This window comes from Polypterus senegalus, chromosome 8 (assembly GCF_016835505.1).
Source record: "Polypterus senegalus isolate Bchr_013 chromosome 8, ASM1683550v1, whole genome shotgun sequence".
Taxonomy (NCBI): Eukaryota; Metazoa; Chordata; class Cladistia; order Polypteriformes; family Polypteridae; genus Polypterus; species Polypterus senegalus.
Window position 1 is genome coordinate 175,954,657 of NC_053161.1, and position 22,234 is coordinate 175,976,890.

General features: G+C 40.7%; 1 protein-coding gene across 1 annotated transcript in view; it reads right to left on the reverse strand.

The window, feature by feature from the left end:
• Nucleotides 1-22,234, reverse strand: part of LOC120534722 (zinc finger protein 665-like) — a 60,236-nt gene that overhangs the window by 25,189 nt on the left and 12,813 nt on the right. Inside the window, exons 4-5 of the mRNA XM_039762306.1 lie at nt 20,440-20,553; nt 7,062-7,588 (exon numbers count right to left, since the gene is read on the reverse strand). Of these exons, the coding sequence (XP_039618240.1) occupies nt 7,062-7,588; nt 20,440-20,553 (641 nt within the window). The remainder of the gene's footprint in view (nt 1-7,061; nt 7,589-20,439; nt 20,554-22,234) is intronic.

Here is a 22,234-nt window from a genome sequence, read left to right on the forward strand (position 1 = left end):
AAATGCAGTTTTTAAATGATGTTTTTTTTATTTTATTGCTGCTAAGGGTGGCCCAACCAGTTATTAGGTTCAGGGGGCAATTACTTTTTCACACAGGGCCATGTAGGTTTGGATTTTTTCTCCCTAAATAATAAAACCATCATTTAAAAACTGCATTTTGTGTTTACTTGTGTTATATTTGACTAATGGTTAAATGTGTTTGATGATCAGAAACATTTTGTGTGACAAACATGCAAAAGAATAAGAAATCAGGAAGGGGGCAAATAGTTTTCACTCCACTGTGTATATATATATATATATATATATATATATATATATATATATATATATATATATATATATATATATATATATATATACACACACTCACCTAAAGGATTATTAGGAACACCTGTTCAATTTCTCATTACTGCAATTATCTAATCAACCAATCACATGGCAGTTGCTTCAATGCATTTAGGGGTGTGGTCCTGGTCAAGACAATCTCCTGAACTCCAAACTGAATGTCAGAATGGGAAAGAAAGGTGATTTAAGCAATTTTGAGCGTGGCATGGTTGTTGGTGCCAGACGGGCCGGTCTGAGTATTTCACAATCTGCTCAGTTACTGGGATTTTCACGCACAACCATTTCTAGGGTTTACAAAGAATGGTGTGAAAAGGGAAAAACATCCAGTATGCGGCAGTCCTGTGGGCGAAAATGCTTTGTTGATGCTAGAGGTCAGAGGAGAATGGGCCGACTGATTCAAGCTGATAGAAGAGCAACTTTGACTGAAATAACCACTCGTTACAACCGAGGTATGCAGCAAAGCATTTGTGAAGCCACAACACGCACAACCTTGAGGCGGATGGGCTACAACAGCAGAAGACCCCACCGGGTACAACTCATCTCCACTAAAAATAAGAAAAAGAGGCTACAAGCTCACCAAAATTGGGCAGTTGAAGACTGGAAAAATGTTGCCTGGTCTGATGAGTCTCGATTTCTGTTGAGACATTCAAATGGTAGAGTCAGAATTTGGCGTAAACAGAATGAGAACATGGATCCATCATGCCTTGTTACCACTGTGCACACTGGTGGTGGTGGTGTAATGGTGTGGGGGATGTTTTCTTGGCACACTTTAGGCCCCTTAGTGCCAATTGGGCATCGTTTAAATGCCACGGGCTACCTGAGCATTGTTTCTGACCATGTCCATCCTTTCATGACCACCATGTACCCATCCTCTGATGGCTACTTCACAAAGCTCGAATCATTTCAAATTGGTTTCTTGAACATGACAATGAGTTCACTGTACTAAAATGGTCCCCACAGTCACCAGATCTCAACCCATTAGAGCATCTTTGGGATGTGGTGGAACGAGAACTTCATGCCCTGGATGTGCATCCCACAAATCTCCATCAACTGCAAGATGCTATCCTATCAATATGGGCCAACATTTCTAAAGAATGCTTTCAGCACCTTGTTGAATCAATGCCACGTAGATTAAGGCAGTTCTGAAGGTGAAAGGGGGTCAAACACCGTATTAGTATGGTGTTCCTAATAATCCTTTAGGTGAGTGTGTGTATATATATATATATATATGAAACATAATTTACTTTCAAATTATTACGTTTTACCCTTTTTTTAATATGGTTAATTACTCGCTGTAGCAGCAGAACCGCAAAGAGGCTAGCGTGTAGCGAGTGAAGCCCCCTAGTTTTTTTTACATTATTAAGAAGTCATCTTACTTTACGAAAGTTGAACTCAGGCTGTTCACTTAGTACCAAGAAGAAATCCAGTGAGGACATTTGACTCTGCCCCTTCCAGTTTCCCAGCTATAAATCCCATGGCCATGAGAAGGAAGGGCTCACTTTACAAAAAAAGAGTACACCACAGGACACGGCTCCAATTTGGCGACTGAACTCAAAAGTATTTACAAACCTAATGAGCAGTTTTTGATTTTGGAAGCATTTTGTGCTGCAGAGTACATATTTTCATTATTAATTTGCCTTTTGATTAAATAGGGAAGACTGGGTTGGTGATCCAACATTGCTCCTTTGAATTTGCGTTTCCTCATCCAATCACAAGTGGCGTAGTTGGCAGGATAGCCGATCAAGTAGATCTGACTGCAGCTGTCTCCCCACCTCGCAGACCAGGTGAACCAGGTCCAACTAAACCAGGCAGAGCCACTTAATGCCGGCACCCACCAAGCGCCTGCAAAAGCGCCATACACATGGTGTGGGGTCAAGGGCCTGCAATTGCACACTCAGGGCAAAGTAGAGGTTTATTTGCTCATATATGAGCGTACTGCCACTGAACAGTGGTGGCCTCAGTATGAGTGGGTGCACCTCCTTGTGCCCTTTCATGCCATTGGGGCACAGCAAGCCTATTAGGACTTGAAGGAGCAAGCATATACACACACAGCCCATAGTTCATACGGCATGTAATATGATTTGAAGACAGGATTCTTCATGTCTGAATGAGAAGGAGAAGCAGGGTTTCAATGAAAGGCTTGATCCCACTTTAATACGATTCACACTCATGCACTGCTCTGAATTTCTGAAAGTATCCACTGAACAATATTTTAGCAAAACATTCATGTGTTTTGGAAATTTTCAGCATACGAGTGGATACAAGACATGTGCACTATGTGACTAAGTATTGTTAGAATTTTAAAATTCTTATTTCAATATTATTTGTGGCTCTTCAGCACTGACTCGATGCACTGAATAGTTATCCATGAAAGCATGAGATTGTTTTTCTCAGCCAACACTACAAAGAACTTGGGGTAACGCATATAAATAACTAAATAATAGCAACAGTAATAAAATTATTTTTAAGTATTCCTTTAAAACCAGATCAAAATTCAGTTTAGTTGTGTGTGCGTTATATCACAAATTTCTGTTGAGCACATAAAAATGTGTATTATTGCTTATAGAAGGCACTATATATCATCTCAGGTTCTTCAACAATTAGTAGACAAGAAATACCCCTAAACGACACCCTTGTGTTACATGCACACCCCACAATACTCACCCCTGGGAACCTCCACAGTGACAGGCTACAACCTTCGGGGGCTACGGCTTGCAGTCATTCACCTTTCCATCGGCGTCACTAAGTTTTCCACAAAAACTGGATGAAGAGGTCCCGTTGTGTTCCTGCAGGAAAGTGACCTGTAATGCCTTCATGACTGCTAATGTCCGTAAACATGAGGTTGTTTCACTAAGATAAGGTAAAAATAAATAGTTTGTTATTAACCCGTATGTTCATTTTTCAGAAGAGTTAAACATATGAAACCCAAGTGGTTAAACAAAACAAAAAAAAAAAAAAAATTGAAAAGTTTTTATTATTCTCCACACAGCAACCTTTGCATCAGGTTCTTTACCTTGAGAAGATACAAAATTTGCAGTTTTTTCTTGTGAAGTTGGTCGAGAGGCTTTGTGAATGCTGGAACGCCATTACAAGTGGCAGGCTTAACGACAATGTCAAGTTCAGTGCTTTCAAAACATTTTCTCTTATATAGGATCTCGACAATGAGCAATTCTTTTGGAAAATTACTGATAAACATCATTGTGCAGAGAGTCGCATAGCTTACTAAAAGTAAGCTAAAAATCAGTGGGCCTGTTACTTGTCAGTGAAACCACTTTTCAAACATTAGAACAACTAGACAAGAACTGGTCATTCTGTCCAACAAACCTCGCCAGTCCTATCCATTTACTTCTCCTAAAATAACATCAAATCAAGTTTTGAAAGTCCCTAAAGTCTTACTCCTACTCATATGTACAGTAGGGGGAACAAGTATTTGATCCCCTGCTGAATTTGTAAGTTTACTCACTTGCAAAGAAATGAATACTCTGGAATTGTGTTCCTGGCACAGTGGTCACCTTTTGTAATAAACAGTAATACCGCATCTGGTATCTGCTTGTTTGTCTTATTAAAAATGCAAATTAATTAGAGGAGTAGGCATAATGGTAAGCGAAAAAAAAAATATTTAAACTCTCCTTCCCTAGCGATGATGTATTCTGCTGCCTCCTCAAAGTGGTGTTGACATTCAGATGGTGAATTACGATGCACCTTTTCGTGACGACTTTGATATGTGACCACTTTTTTTTTTTATTATTTTGAGCACTATGCGACTATCTGAACTTGAACTTTTGAGCGCCTCCGTTGAGCTATGCCACTCCATCAATTTCCCTTCGTTGCTTACAGTGGGGGAATTAATTATTTGATCCCCTGCTGAATTTGTAAGTTTGCTCACTTACAAAGAAATGAACAGTCTCTAATTTATATGGTAGTTTCTTTTTAATGGTGAGAGACAGGATATCAACCAAAAATACAGACAAAACACATTAGATAAAAGTTATAAATTGATTTGCATGTCATTGAGAGAAATAAGTATTTGATCCCCTACAACCCAGCAGGAATTCTGGCACTCACAGATTGGCTGTGTGCCCATGTGGCACACAGATTACAATCAATTAATCAATTACAGATACTCCTGATCTCAGCTTCATATGTGTATAAAGCACATCTGTCCACAGAAGCAATTTCTTCCATTCCAACCTCTCCACCACCATGGGCAACACCGAAAAGCTGTCAAAGGACGTCAGGGACAAGACTGGAATGGGCTACAAGACCATCAGCAAGAAGGTTGGTGAGAAGGCCACAACTGTTTGTGTAATTATTCGGAAATGGAAGAAATATTATAATGACCATCAATCGCCCTTGGTGTGGACCTCCATGCAAGATCTTGCCTCATGGGGTGAGGATGAACATAAGAAAGGTGAGGGATCAGCCCAAAACTACACGGGAGGAGCTTGTTAATGATGTCAACCGAAGTCCCCAACAACATCATTGGTAACACACTACGCTGCAATGGATTGAAATCTTGCATAGTCCGCAAGGTAGTGACCCGACATTAGCGCGATAGACATATGAGCGCCGACAAAATAGCAGCCATTAAAACGCGGCGTCAAAATCGCGCCAACAAAATTGCAAAAGTTTCATTAAATATGAATTACTAGTTTAAAGCATATACTGTATAATAATGTTTATTTTAGAAGTCAATATTATGAGACACGGCACACAGATAGTCTTTAAGATCACGCCCTGCATATGTACGAAGAATTGCAGCAAGACGTCTTGATAGTTGAGCGTATTTAGACTTGCTGGCTGCCTGACTGCTGGTAATTACGCTTTGTATACGATTGCGTCTCAATCGACCAACGTAATTGTCCGTTTCCAGTAATCATAAACATTCTGGAGATGGTCGGGTCTACTCTCGCTAACTTCATCGAAAGCGGACCCAACATCTTCCGGAGGAACGAAACTAAGTGCAATTAGCATCTTTGAATACAGTTATAACCTAGCACATAATGTGTACATAATGCGCACGTACGCGTCCCACTCTCTTGGCCTCTCTCGCGATTTTGTTGTGGCGATTCTGTCGGTGCGCATTTGTCGAAAACCAGTTAGCGAGTTTGTCGGAGCTCATTTGTCTGTCGCGCTTTTGTCGGTGAACACGCAAGGTCCCCCTGCTCAAGAAGGCACATGTATAGGCCCGGGTGTTCGCTGGCAAACTTAAGACTGCCTTCAGATCATTAACAAGCTGCTAGTAGTTTTGGACCAGGAGTTGATGCAGGTAGAGTCAAAACAAATCATCAAGATGGTAGATGGTTAAAAGAAAAACACGTTTTATTACAAAAGACCCTTGAAGAAAAGAAAAAAAAAATCTGCAGGAATATATACAGTGCACACAGTGAAATAAATAAAAGAAAAATACTTCAAGCTGATGAATCATTCTATGTACAAAAATAGCATGAAGAAGGAAAAAACAATAGTCAAAAATATGACTTTACCCCAAAGGAAATATTCTAATTCCTGGGATGAACAAAATGACTTAACACTATTTAAATAAATGGTAAAGTACCACTTCCAGTTAACGCAAATAGCCAAAAGGTTGATAGAAATCTACTTTTGTACCTAATACCTGTACGCAAAATTTAGTTGACCCAAGTGAAAGCGTACTCAAGTTATCGTGTTTACATGCATACACACACACAATTCCAAAAAATGACATTTTCGGACAAAGGGAGGCCTAAAACATCGAGATTCATCAAAATCTCGAAATAGAATTTTTGCATGATTCCAATACTTTCTCTACACTTTACAAGAAAGTCAGGGAGGTCTAAAATGTTGAGATTAATCAAAACCTCGACACTGACTCTTCGGACGATTACAAAACTTTCCCTATACTTTGTATACGAGAAAGTAAAAATGAGGTTCTGATGCAGCCTTGAATAATCCAGCTTTGTCAGCTTTCAGAGGAATCGGGAGCCTGCACTGGCTAATAGGAGTCAGTTACACTCCACTGATGCAGCCAGTCACTGAACCACTCTCTCATTACCGACGGCTCAGCACCTCCTTACAGTAAACTCTATATACACCTTTTAAATTCTCTTCCCTCATCAAGCCAGGTTAACCGACCTCTAGTGAACGATGTCTCTACCCTTTTAAAGGCGATACCATTGCCATCTTGGACTACCTTGCAGCTGGATAGAAACAACTGAATGCCCTAAAGGGGAAAACAACCTGTGCAACTTGAAACCAAACGAAACCTCACACCACCTAGTAGTAACAATAATGACAAAAATAATCTCTCTTTTGTACATCTATGCTCACAATAAAGCAAAGTTGAACAAAAATGTTAAACCAGAAATAAACTCAGTAACCATCAAAAGGCACTCCACCTGTTTTTATTTTTTTTTCCAGCTTCCTGTGCACAGTGTATGTGCCCAACACTGGTTTTCTGGCATCTGTTTTTCTTTGGTGTGTCCCAAGTGACTAACAGCTCATTTTCTAGTAAATGGTCTGGATTGTGGTCCTAGTGTCTTACTCTTGCTGGTAACTTCTATTTCTTACAGAGTTTCCAGTGAATTAGACTGGCCACTTTGTTGTGTCTTTCAGTGTATAATACTTCAGCCATCAATATCTCTCACCTCACAACAAGACGTGCGACTCTTTCTAGTTCTGGCACAAGCAGCAATTAATAGTTATGCATTTTTTCTATCAATATCCTGAAACACCTAATTTGCCAGCTGCTGTCTCTCTCCTGTGTGAATTCTTTGGTGGCTCTGCAGATTCCTCTTTTGCGAAAACTGTTTACCACATTCAGAACAGCAATAAGGCTTTTTTCCTGTGTGAATTCCTTGGTGGCTCTTTAGATAGCTCTTTAATAAAAAACTCTTGCCACATTCCAAACAGCAATATGGCTTCTCTCCTGTGTGAATTCGTTGGTGGCTCTGAAGATTCTTCTTTTCTGAAAACCACTTGCCACATTCAGGACAGCAATAAGGCTTCTCTCCTGTGTGAATTCGTTGGTGGCTCTGAAGATTCTTCTTTTGTGAAAATGATTTGCCACAGTCAGGACAGCAATGAGGCCTCTCGCCCGTATGAATTATTTGGTGGCCCTGAAGACTGCTCTTTTCTGAAAACCACTTGCCACATTCAGAACAGCAATATGGCTTTTCTCCTGTGTGAATTTTTTTGTGCCTTGAAAGGGAACTCTTGTTTGATAACTGTTTGCCACATTCAGGACAGCAGTGAGATTTGTCTCCTGTATGAAGTTTAAAAGAAAAGAAAAAACAGAATCTTATTCTCAATCCACTTCCGTATCATTCACATTAAGTCACTGCATTATATAAATACTGGATGAAATTATGAACAACCTTTTGTAAGAATAAGCAATTGTAAAACTTAGGTTGCAAAAGAAAAGCAATTCAACGTGGTAATTTCCCCTTCTGTATTATGACAACTTAGCACATGAGCACAATCACTGTACACAAGAAGGTGAAATAACTAAAATAAACAGATCATCTGTGAGGGACCCAGTTGACAAGATAGATACTTACATTTTGTTTACTACATTACAGAACTGCATCATCATGTTCTCTTTATACTCTTAAAATATTATTCAAAATTATCTTGCTCCTATTTTTTGATTAATGGTGGTAAAGTGATAATCTTCAGTTTTATTTGTAAAACAGACCACCATGTCAACCATGTAAAATGCACCCTTCATAATCAGAACATGTCTTGAACTTTCCCCATATTTGCACCAAAGCCAAAAAATATATCAAAACAATTGATTTACATCATCAAAGCAAAACAGAGGAAACAACAAAGTGTTATATTAATGTACAGTGGGAGCAAATCTGAAGATGAGAGACATTGGATTACCGCAGTTATTTGTTGCTGCTCTGAATGGAGTGTGGCAGTGGAAATAAGGACTGGACAGCTCTGCAACTCACTGGTGACTTTCATACTCCCAAATAAAATGTTAATGGATGCACGGCTCCAAAATGTATTTATGCAAATGTCATTGAGTAACCATGATACAGGAGAAGCTCATCAGGAGATGAACTCATTCTGAACAGATGCCTCACACTGGATCCATTCCATCAGAACTAGTGTGGTGCCGTGGTGTCACCCGTTGCATGGCTGCACTCGGGTCTTAATCTGAGATCCTAAGTTGATTTATCATGTGGTGGGCGCAGCAATGCGCTGTATCAGTGCGTGCTCCTAACCTCTCTCTTGGGTCATCCACCCAATTCAACTCTGCCCCTAGGGGTGATCATCTGACAGTTCAGCACCTCTCTTTACCCAAATGTCCATAATATTTGGCCTCACAGTAGACAACACGACCACAGTCAATCACTGAACATTGGCCCAAGGTATTCTGGTACTAGTTTTACTCATGACAAACTTTGAGATCAAACATGTACTTCTTACAGACAATCCATGACCAGAAGAGAAGTCTAATAACAATCCACAGGTTGTGCTCAAACCATGAAGGTCATTGCTGCAAATCTCTCCATGTACCTCAATTATTCCCTGCAGTTGGTCTACACAGCCAGTAGACGGTACCCTTTACCAGCACAGAATCTAAAGTCTCTTAAAAAGCGAAATACTCTGAAGAGTTTTTTTTTTTTTTATCAAACACATGTGCAATGTGATGAGATGACTTTCTAATCTTCTCAAAGAAACTCGAACTCTGACCTCAGCAGGGTGCCTGTGGTTTATGTGAGATCATCCTGGATCAAAAATGTTGTCAATACTGTGTTTACTGGTGAGTTCCACTCTTTCTTGGCTGGATTTTCAATCTCCTCCATGAGCTCTAGTTCAAACCCCACATTACAGAAGCAACGCTCCAGGGGTCAGATATCAATTTTCACCACCAAGGTCTAGTATACATGGATCCATCTCACTCTTTCTCATAGTTATCTGTTATTGGACTCATCCCTCATCCTTCAGCTGCAGTAGAGCTGTAGGATTAATCTGTTTCACTTGGAATCTGTTGCACTTTGACTAAACTTGCTTTTCAAATCTCAAGAGCTGCACCTTCCATTAACCTACAGTATACTTTAAAAAAAGACTATCTGCACTGCACACCTTAAATCCAACCAAATCACAATGAGGACTGAGTGCCTTATGGGTAAGTGCAACAATTAGTGGGAGGAAAATAAACATAAATGAAAATTATGTCACCTATACAATGCACTTGAAAAGCCTTTAGATTGAAAAATATTTTTAAATGACTAACAAACATATCAATAACCCAGCCACAGGGGATGCACAAACCAGTGTGTTTCTTTGTGCTGGTCCCAAGCACGGATAAATGAGGAGGGTTACGTCAGAAAGGGCATCCGGTGTAAGATTTTGCCAAATCAATATTCGAACAACAATACAAATTTCCATACAGGATCAGTTGAGCCCTGGGTAAACAATGACCGCCACGAGTAGTAGTAGAAGTAGTAGTAGTAGCCAACAGGGTGCTGGCGGAAATTGGGCTACTGTTGGCCAAAGAAGAAGAAGGAGGGGGAGACGTGTCTGGAGGCAGGAGAAGAGGAGGAAGGTAAAGAGAGTGGAACTGAGGGTAGGAACTTTGAATGTTGGCAGTATGACTGGTAAGGGTAGAGAGTTAGCCAATATGATGGAAAGAAGGAAGGTATATGGTGCATGCAAGAGACTAAATGGAAAAGAAGTAAGACCAGGTGGATCTGAGGTGGATTCAAATTGTTCTATCATGGTGTGGATGGGAGGAGAAATGGAGTAGGGGTTATTATGAAGGAACAGCATGCCAAGAGTGATTTAGAGGTGAAAAGAGTGTCAAACAGAGTAATGATTATGAAGCTGGAAATTGGAGATATGATGATGAATGTTGTTAGTGCATATACAACGTAAGTTGGGTGTGCAATGGGTGAGAAAGAAGATTATTGGAGTGAGTTGGATGAAGTGATGAACAGTGTACCCAAGGGACAGAAAGTGGTGATTGGAGCGGATTTCAATGGACATGTTGGTGAAGAAAACAGAGGAGACGAGGAGGTGATGGGTAGGTATGGTGTCAAGGAGAGGAATGAAGAAGTTCAGAGGATAGTGGATTTTGCCAAAAGGATGGACATGGCTGTGGTGAATATGTATTTTAAGAAGGGGAGGAACATAGGGTGACGTACAAGAGTGGAGGAAGATACACACAAGTAGATTACATCCTATGCAGAACAGTCAATCTGAAGGAGATTGAAGACTGTAAAGTGGTGGCAGGGGAAAGTGTAGTTAAGCCGCATAGGATGGTGGTCTGCAGGATGATGTTGGAGATCAAGAAGAGGAAGAGAGTGAGGGCAGAGCCAATGATCAAATGGTGGAATTTGAAAAAGGAAGACTGAAAGGTTGAGTTTAGGGAGAAGGTGGGGCAGGCACTGGGTGGTAGTGAAGAATTACCAGACAGTTGGGAAACTACAGCAGATGTAGTAAGGCTGACAGCAAGAAGGGTGCTTGGTGTGACATCTGGACAGAGGAAGGAGGAAAAGAAAACCTGGTGGTGGAATGAGGAAATACAGGAGAGTATACAGAGGAAGAGGATGGCAGAGAAGAAGTGGGATAGTCAGAGAGATGCAGAAAGTAAACAAGAGTACAAGGAGATAAGGCACAAGGTGAAGAGAGAGGTGGTGAAGGTTAAAGAAAACGTGTATGATGAGTTGCATGAGAGGTCGGGCACTAAGGAGGGAGAAAAGGACCTGTACCGATTGGCTAGACAGAGGGACCAAGCTGGGAAAGATGTGCAGCAGGTTAGGGTAATAAAGGATAAAGATGGAAACGTACTCACATGTGAGGAGAGTGTGTTGAGCAGATGGAAAGAGTACTTTGAGAGGCTCATGAATGAAGAGAACGAGAGAGAGAAGAGGTTGGATGATGTGGAGATAGTGAATCAAGAAGTGCAACGGATTAGCAAGGAGGAAGTAAGGACAGCTATAAAGAGGATGAAGAATGGAAAGCCTTTGGAAGCATGAAGGTGTTTAGGAGAGATGGCAGTTGAGTTTTTAACCAGATTGTTTAATGGAATCTTGGAAAGTAAGAGCATGCCTGAGGTGTGGAGTGTACTAATGCTGATATTTAAGAATAATGGGGTTATGCAGGACTGTAGTAACTACAGGGGGGATAAAACTGATGAGCCACAGAATGAAGTTATGGGAAAGAGTAGTGGAAGATAGGTTAAGAAGTGAGGTGATGATTAGTGAGCAGCAGGATGGTTTCATACCAAGAAAGAACACCACAGATGCAATGTTTGCTCCGAGGATGTTGACGGAGAAGTTTAGAGAATGCCAGAAGGAGTTGCACTGTGTCTTTGTGGACCTGGAGAAAGCATATGACAGAGTGCCTCGAGAGGAAGTCAGGAGTGGCAGAGAAGTATGTAAAAGTTGTACAGGATATGTACGTGGGAAGTGTGACAGTCTGCGGTAGGAGTGACGGATGCATTCAAAGTGGAAGTGGGATTACATCAGGGATCGGCACTGAGCCCTTTCTTATTTGCAATGGTGATGGACAGGTTGACAGATGAGATTAGACAGGAGTCCCTGTGATGTTTGCGGATGACATTGTGATCTGTAGAGATAGTAGGGAGCAGGTTGAAGAGACCCTGGAGAGGTGGAGATATGCTCTAGAGAGGAGAGGAATGAAGGTCAGTAGGAACAAGACAGAATACATGTGTGTAAATGAGAGGGAGGACAGTGAAATGGTGAGGATGCAGGGAGTAGAGTTGGTGAAGGAGGATAAGCTTAAATACTTGGGATCAACAGTACAGAGTAATGGGGATTGTGGAAGAGAAGTGAAAAAGAGAGTGCAGGCAGGGTGGAATGGGTGGAGAAGAGTTTCAGGAGTGATTTGTGACAGACGGGTATCAGCAAGAGTGAAAGGGAAGGTTTACAGGATGTTAGTGAGACCAGCTATGTTATATGGGTTGGAGGTGGTGGCACTGACCAGAAAGCAGGAGACAGAGCTAGAGGTGGCAGAGATAAAGATGCTAAGATATGCATTGGGTGTGACAAGGATGGGCAGGATTAGAAATGAGTACATTAGAGGGTCAGCTCAGGTTGGACGGTTGGGAGACAAAGTCAGAGAGGCGAGATTCCGTTGGTTTGGACATGTGCAGAGGAGAGATGGCGAGTATATTGGGAGAAGGATGCTAAGGATAGAGCTGCCAGGGAACAGAAAAAGAGGAAGGACTAAGTGAAGGTTTATGGATGCAGGTGATGGGTGTAACAGAACAAGATGTAGAGGACAGAAAGATATGGAAGAAGATGATCCGCTGTGGCAACCCCTTAAGGAAGCAGCCGAAAGAAGAATAAGAACAACAAACATATCAATCATTAATTATGGACAATAACTGAACTATTTTACAAATACCCATAAACCCCCATCGTGAGATATGTCATCCCCACATGCACAACACGTACAGTGAATTCATTAAGTATTGATTTCCCATTTACAGTGGTGTGAAAAACTATTTGCCCCCTTCCTGATTTCTTATTCTTTTGCATGTTTGTCACACAAAATGTTTCTGATCATCAAACACATTTAACCATTAGTCAAATATAACACAAGTAAACACAAACTGCAGTTTTAAAATGATGGTTTTTATTATTTAGGGAGAAAAAAAAATCCAAACCTACATGGCCCTGTGTGAAAAAGTAATTGCTCCCTGAACCTAATAACTGGTTGGGCCACCCTTAGCAGCAATAACTGCAATCAAGCGTTTGCGATAACTTGCAATGAGTCTTTACAGCGCTGGAGGAATTTTGGCCCACTCGTCTTTGCAGAATTGTTGTAATTCAGCTTTATTTGAGGGTTTTCTAGCATGAACCGCCTTTTTAAGGTCATTCCATAGCATCTCAATTGGATTCAGGTCAGGACTTTGATTAGGCCACTCCAAAGTCTTCATTTTGTTTTTCTTCAGCCATGCAGAGGTGGATTTGCTGGTGTGTTTTGGGTCATTGTCCTGTTGCAGCACCCAAGATCACTTCAGCTTGAGTTGACGAACAGATGGCCGGACATTCTCCTTCAGGATTTTTGGTAGACAGTAGAATTCATGGTTCCATCTATCACATCAAGCCTTCCAGGTCCTGAAGCAGCAAAACAACCCCAGACCATCACACTACCACCACCATATTTTACTGTTGGTATGATGTTCTTTTCTGAAATGCTGTGTTCCTTTTACGCCAGATGTAACGGGACATTTGCCTTCCAAAATGTTCAACTTTTGTCTCATCAGTCCACAAGGTATTTTCACAAAAGTCTTGGCAATCATTGAGATGTTTCTTAGCAAAATTGAGACGAACCCTAATGTTCTTTTTTGCTTAACAGTGGTTTGCGTCTTGGAAATCTGCCATGCTGGCCGTTTTTTCCCAGTCTCTTTCTTATGGTGGAGTCGTGAACACTGACCTTAATTGAGGCAAGTGAGGCCTGCAGTTCTTTAGACGTTGTCCTGGGGTCTTTTGTGACCTCTCGGATGAGTCGTGTTTGCGCTCTTGGGGTAATTTTGGTCGGCCGGCCAATCCTGGGAAGGTTCACCACTGTTCCATGTTTTTGCCATTTGTGGATAATGGCTCTCACTGTGGTTCACTGGAGCCCCAAAGCTTTAGAAATGGCTTTATAACCTTTACCAGACTGATAGATCTCAATTACTTCTGTTCTCATTTGTTCCTGAATTTCTTTGGATCTTGGCAAGATGTCTAGCTTTTGAGGTGCTTTTGGTCTACTTCTCTGTGTCAGGCAGCTCCTATTTAAGTGATTTCTTGATTGAAACAGGTGTGGCAGTAATCAGGCCTGGGGGTGGCTACGGAAATTGAACTCAGGTGTGATACACCACAGTTAGGTTATTTTTTAACAAGGGGCAATTACTTTTTCACACAGGGCCATGTAGGTTTGGATTTTTTTTTCTTCCTACATAATAAAAACCATCATTTAAAAACTGCATTTTGTGTTTACTTGTGTTATATTTGACTAATGGTTAAATGTGTTTGATGATCAGAAACATTTTGTGTGACAAACATGCAAAAGAATAAAAAATCAGGAAGGGGGCAAATAGTTTTTCACACCACTGTACTTTCATTTTAGTCATTTAGGTCTCTGTGTGTGTGTTATTTATCTATTCATTATTTAGTTATTCATTTAAAAAGCTTCTTTAAAAGGCCAAATTTCCACCTGGGGACAAATAGTTCCAAAATACATTAAAAGGAAGCTACTTTCTCACTCACACAGTCACTGCAGTGCCTGACAGGTTCATAGACTCTCTCAAGTTTCAAAACACTAACTTTAAAACATGAAGGCAGCCATCATTCTTTAAAGGAGTTAATACATTCCCACATTTTATGCTGCATAAACTCAAAACAGTTTAACACATGTAATAGGCATTGTGGTGCAGGAGATAGCATGGCCCTTCACCTCTATGGGCATACTTAATAAACATGTAACTTAATAAAAAAAAGTCAAAGACATACTCAGTAGAGCTGTCCATAAAAAACAAACCAACATGTCTCCTGTTACCTGGTCTGTTGTGAGGTGGTCAGCATTGCAGTTTATTGGTATTTTCTAACTCTGAACACAACCTGCACCAAAGTGCTTTCATAAGAAGATGTTATAAAGTCAGAGTGTCAGGGGCCTTTGTGAAAAATTTCTTGCTGCCTCAATTCAGAGATTTACTCACTTTCTAGTATATATGGCAAACACATTTGATATAGATATCATTGTTTCGTTTGTTAGTCACATATTTTCTGAAAGGAACTTATATAATTTAATTTAATTTAAATATCCTGTTGGGCCATATGCACAGTATAACGTCCTATGGGCTTTTGTTATGGTAATTAGTCCTTTCAGATTGGACTACTAAATTGTTCTAGGTAGCAATACAATAATTTTAAAATACTGCTGTTTAAATAAATAGATGTGGCAACTGTATCATTTCATCTCATTCCTTAAAATGTATGAGAAATTAAAAACAGAAAATAATTACAAGGGGGCGGCACGGCGGTGCAGTGGGTAGTGCTGCTGCTGCTTCGCAGTTATGAGACTCAGGTTCACTTCCTGGGTCCTCCGTGCATGGAGTTTGCATGTTGCACGATTCTAAATTGTCCCTAGTGTGTGCTTGGTGTTGTGTATGTGTGTTCCCTGCGGTGGGCTGGCACCCTGCCCGGGGTTTGTTTCCTGCCTTGTGGCCTGTGCTGGCTGGGATTGGCTCCATCAGACCCCCGGGACCCTGTAGTTAAGATATAGCTGGTTGGATAATGGATGGATGGAAATATGTCAAAAGCCAGTAATTTGCTTCAAATTGAATTTGCGGGATAATGTTTATAGTGAGTTTGTGTTTTGTGAATGTGAAATCATGTGAAAATAATTTTAGGATTGATTTTGCAAAACGATACAATGTTTCTTTCATCTCTAAAAAGTAACAGTTTTCCCAAATCCCATAGTCCTAGGGACTTATTTAGAACGTTGTTTGTAGAATTCACACTAAAACATGGTGTACGGATAAAACTGAAATCGTGCAGAAGCACAAAGAATTTCAGATGTATAAAACTGTGCGTAAGCAAAGTTCTACGCACTTTCGAATTTTAACGCACATGCATAAGCCTACAGCCCCACCCAGACTCCTCCCAAAATCTTGCGTATTTCAATATGCACATCAGTATAAATAGCCACATCTGTTCAGTTGTTTAAAGAAAAAATGTTAGAAGAAACCGGCAAAAGAATGTGTAAAAGAAGAATTTAAATGAATGTGAAATTTAAGTCCTGCTCAGTGAAGTGTCGGCAATTTACTATTTGGTGGCTTTAATCTCAAAATTTCCAATGTAATCTTGTAGTTTATTTTGTCATTAAAGTAGAACATTGTAAACTCCATCCATCCATTTTCCAACCCGCTGAATCCGAACACAGGGTCACGGGGGTCTGCTGGAGCCAATCCCAGCCATCACAGGGCACAAGGCAGGAACTAATCCCGGGCAGGGTGCCAACCCACCGCAGACATTGTAAACTTCATCTTAAAATCGATGTTTAATTTACTAGAGTTTCTCAATCCCCATTATAACTAGAGAAGTATGTTAAATGCTTTGTAGTCTACGTGTTCTCCAACCCAGTCATTAATCAGTCCATGCTTCTTAAATGGGCTTTCTCTTACACCGACTGGAGTGTGCAGACAGTGATCGCCACATAGAATACATTACATTCATGATATTACAGTTCTCTGATCATTTTAGAATACTAAGATATATACTTGATATTTTAATGATGAAATGCATTAAAGCATGTATTAAACATGAGGGCACGGTGGAGTAGCGGTAGCAAATACGTAGACATTTATTGTGTGGTGATTGGTTATGTGGGGAAAGAAAACAAAAGAATAAGAACCAGGCTTTGGGACATTCGATAAAAACAGCATGGCTGCAACAAAGAAAGCCTGTTCAGAAGACATCCATTGAATTCTGTGTCTGTAACCCTGACCCCCAGCTCAGGGATCCAACATTTACACATTATTTCAATTAAACCAGTGGGATACTTATTCATACATCTAGCTTCTCAGAGCCTCGTCACAACTGCCATGAATGTTCTCTGCATTTAACACACAGCTGCTTTTGCACTCACTTTTTAGAGATATTGCGGCAAGGTGTCATGGGAATTTAATGGTGCTAATCTGGATGAACTTTCTTTATTCTTTATTTTAGCAGTATTGTCTCTGTCAAAAGTATCAACCCCCAATTCCTGTACTTTCAGTTTTCGTTTTCCACGTAACCAATCGCTCCACAATAAACGCCTTTGTATTCGCTACCCCTGCCAACTGTGCCCTGTGGTGTTATGGGTCCACAGCTCGTGGAGAAAAGGCCATTGATTTTAAATAATCATCGCACCCGAGGCGCTTCGTGAGGGGGGCGTTGTTGTAGCGAGCCGCTGGGCGTCGCCGATGTGGGCGTTTCTCACCGTGTGCACAGGTGAGGAACTGCCCACATTCGTGATTGCTCCCGTGGCTAATGCTGCAGCTGTGATGGCCCCTCACGTTTTAAAAAGAAGCGAGTCGGTTGTGGGGTAGTGTAAGAAACGATCGGGAAGAAAGAAACGTTCAGAGAGAAAGAAACGATCGGAGAAAGGAAAGGAAAGGAGAGGACGGAGGTTACCGGGAGCAGGAGAGGAAGCAGGTCGGTGAGAGGGAGAGAGCCGCGAGCGGCGGACGTGCGGCGAATGAGCGCGTGGACAGCTGCATGGAAGCTGGGTGTTAGGCCGACACCCACGTGTTTGTGTTGATGTCGCCCGCTGAGCGAGCAGGTAGCGGAGTGACCAAGGTGAAAGCGACGAGCCGCAGAAGGCCGCAGAAAGGCAGCGGAAGTCGGGAGGCTTGGAGTGGCAGTCCTTGGTGTGAGCGTCCTGGAGACCAAGGAGTCCAAGTCTCGAGGCTGGGATGAGAGCCAAACCGAAGCCAGGGATCGGGAGGTCTCCAGTCTTGCGTGTGTTTGAGGAGGGCAGCTGTAGAGAGCGTCTTGCCTGCTGCTTGGCCCATACGGGATAAGCAGGTGAGACGCTAACAGAAGAGCACCGTATTTGTTGATGGTTTTAAGACTGCTTCCTAAAAAGATTTTAACCTCTCGTTTTTAAGGATTGTTTTTTTCTATTTATTGGTTTTACTCCACGTTCTTTTTATGGATTATTTATTTAATGAATATGAAGACCTGCACTATTTATGAACTTTGTTTTTGTTGACTGTTTTAAATAAAAGCACTTTTGCACTTTCTACCTTCCCCTTGCTCAGTAATTTGCCTCCATTGACTAGCTCATTCGGCAACATTATCGACGGTGTTGGGTTCAAGTGCTTCCAACATCAAAGGGAGTGTGGAGCCAGAACCCACATCGTCACATGCCCCCACATGTTTAATACATTTCATCATGAAAAGGATATTAATTATACATCTTAGCATTCTAAAATGTTCTGGGTGCTGTAGTGTCATGAATACAATGTATACTGGATGGCAATCACTGCCTGCGTGCTCATGTCAGCGTGTTGCAGTATGGATTTACTGTACCCCCACATTAAACTATTAACGGTACACATTTAAATGAGGTTAACAATTTATCTGTAAAATATCATAAACATACTTTAATGCATTTCATCATAAAAATGATTTTAAGTACACATCCTAGTATTCAAACAGAACACATGTCCACGAGGATAGCTCTTGGAAGTCTAAACTGACTTCGAAGCCAGTCATCATTATCTGTAAATACACACTCTCTTCTACTGAACTGAACTCCTTTATTGCCATTGTATGGTACAATGGGATTCAATATGCAACTTCTTCATAAGCTAATTTTCCTATAAAATAATAAACAAAAATATGATAAAAAAACAATAAAACATATAAAATACGAAAGCATTCCGTCTATACTCGTGGTTAAGATCTCACACAGATAAATCTTCTCTCATCGTGCTAAGAATCATAGTTCACTTGCAGGAACAATATAGTCACGCTCATCTGTGACAGAGGCTGCGGGTCGAGGGAAGGAGGAAGCGTGATGTTAGGAGTAGGGAGCCAGGCAGGGCCCTCCTCACTGTCCTGTTTCACTTCTATGCAGGCGAAGCCTAGTATACATACATACATACATACATACATACATACATACATACAGACACATACATACATACATACAGACACATACACACTCGAAGATAAGCTGGGACTTGATTTTACTGTATAATATCTGGTGTTTTATAATGTTGGTTGTATAAGTCGAATGTGGAAAACTCAAACTATTGGTCCAAGAGATTGCGATATGCTAACGCGCACCTGAGACAGTAACCACAGATACACTGCCTTTGTTTTCTATGTATTGTCCCTATGTGACCACACGGTAATACCCAAACTATTCCAAAGTGATGTTTGCACTGTTTTGTGTTTTTTGTATCTCAAACCCTCATACACCTTTATCATAACAGCATCCCTTATCTACAATGGAGCATTCCATCAGAAGAAAATATGAAGCTGGTTTTAAATTAAACGTCACTGAAGTAGCGAAAGAAATTGGTAACTGCGCTGCTGCAACAAAATTCGATGTGTTTAAGAAACTGATGCGAGATTGGAGGAGGCAAGAAGATGCCAAAAAAAAAAAAAATGTAAGTGTCGCATTTTTGAACAGGCATATAAGTCAGGGTCTGATTTTATGATTGATTTTTTAGGTTTCAAGACCCAACTTACACGTGAGTATATACGGTAAGTACATGTAAATATAGTGCAGATAGTGCAAAAGGTTCATAAATAAATAGACTGTGCACATGGGCGTGTGGAATTTATGCAGATGCTGGTGGTCTTTCTTGAGGCAGTGTGTGCTTTAAACGTTCTCCAGGGCTGGAAGCTGTTTTCTGATCATCTTCTGCGCTCTTGACACAACCTGCTGTAGAACTTTCTGATCAGCTGCTGTGCAGTTGTGATACCACAAACAGATACAGTGAGTTAAAATACTCTGAGTGGTACACAAGAGTAACAACGCTAAAGCAGCTGTGGTACTTGCAATAGTTTGGCCATTCTGTGCACCATTACATTGTTACAGAATGATTATAATCAAATGTCAATTAATTTTGGTGTATTTGACAAACGCTGCATCACTGATGTGAATTAAAAAAAAAAACAGAAACAGTATCATTGCATTGACGTTGGGTGTCGCCCATTTGGAAAGACGAGGAGAAAAGTGTGTATGCATGGTGTTAGGCTGACGTAAAATGTGCATGGTTTTTCTAAGCCAAGTTTAGTTTTAATACATCTCAAAGTAAGCATGGAAACAGATGTACGCAACATTTTTTGGGCATATGCACGGTTTATACACGAGACCCTAGTCAGAAGCACAAATCTCCAGATATCACAATGGCTACTAGAGAGGGGTAGCTGCAAAGGCAGCACATAAAATGATTTCACAGAAATCCAGGGAATTCCCAAGAGCTCACAGTTTTTCTTGCAATTCTATTTTTGTACACCACTCTTTATTGAAGGTAGGATTGCAGTGATTGAACAAATGCAAGAACAGAAAATTAATAAACCTTACAACAACACAGAAGAACATTAAACACACAGTAAACCACATCAATTTGTGAAAAACACTTGCCACATTTAGGACAGCAATAAGACTTCTCTCCCATGTGAATTCTTTTGTGTCTTGAAAGGACGCTCTTGCTCGATAATTGTTTGCCACATTCAGGACAGCAGTGAGGTTTGTCTCCTGTATGAAGTTTAACAGAAAAAAAATCTTCCATATTATTCACATTAAAAACAATACAATTTATTTTTGTATAGCCCAAAAATCACACAAGGAGTGCCGCAATGAACTTTAACAGGGTCTGCCTTTTGATAGCCCTCCAGCCTAAGAAGACAAGAAAAAACTTCGGGAAAAAAAAAAAAAAGAAAGAAATCTTGGGAAAGGCAATTTAGAGGGTGACTCCTTTCCAAGTAGGGTGGGTGTCAAAATAAGAGGGTAAATACAATACACAGAACAGAACACAGTAATCGACAATACAATACAATAGTACAATAGTAATATTACACGCACAGAACAAAATGCAAGAGTACATGATATCACATAGTAGGATTCAGATTTGTCACAACATTAAATAAATTGTGGATGAAATTATGAACAACCTTTTGTAAGCATAAGCAAACTTAGGTTGCAAATGAAGAGCCATTCAACTTGATAATTTCCCCTTCTGCATTACAACAAATCAGCACATGAGCGCAATCACTTGAGACAAGAAGACGAAATAAGCAAACTAAAAAGATAATATGTAAGAGAAACAAAAGACAGGATATTTAGTTACGTTTTTTCTAATTACATTACAGAACTGAATCATTATTATTCCAAATGATCCTGCTCCTATTTTTTTGATTAATAGTGGTGAAAAGAGATCCATCTTCAGTTTCATTTGCAAAATAATCAGAATGTGCCTTGAACTTTCCCCATGTTTAGGCCAAAGCCGAAATGTATATCAAAATGGTTTATTTACATCATCAAAGCAAAACAGAGGAATCAACAAAGTGTGATATTAATGTACAGTGGGAGTGAGACATTGGATTAGTGCACTTATTTGTGTCTGCCCTGGATGGGGAGTGGCAGTGCAAAGAATGATTGGACAACTTTGCAACACACTGGTGACATTCATACACTCAATTCCAATGTTAATGGATACCCAGTGACAATTTATTGATGGCAATGATGGTGACCAGCCATGATACAGGAGAAGCTCATCTGGAAATGAACTCATTCTGGACAGAAGCTTTCACTACTCACTTGGGTTATCCATATTACAAATTACAAGGGCAGCAACCACAGGTCTGTTGGCTCAAATGCCTCACCGGCAGAGGAACTGAACCATTTCTTTGCCAGGTTTTAGGTGAGAAGGTCCAACATGACCACACTGAAAACACCTGACCCCAGCACCCACACACTCATTCACTCACTCTGCAAGAACATGAGTTGAAATGAGTGTTCAGGACGATGAACCCAAGGAAGGCCACTGGCACTGATATGGTATCTGGGAAGATATTCAAAGCATGCACTGGCCAGCTTGCCGGGGTCTTCATAGAGATTTTTAATCTTTCTTTGGCATCACCCACTATTCCACCCTGCCTAAAACCATCAATCATCATCCCTGTCCCTGGGAAAATAGCCACCAAGAGCTTAAATGATTATAGACCGGTTACTCTCACACCAGTAGTAATGAAGTGTTTCGAGAGATTGGTCTTACAGCACAATAAATCCTGCCATCCACCCACTTTTGACCAGCATCAGTTTGCTTACAGATCAAACAGATCCACAGAAGATACCATTGCTAACTCTCTACATGCTGCGCTGAGCCATGTAGATCAAAGAGGGAGCTATGCAAGACTGCTCTTCGTAAACTAGAGTT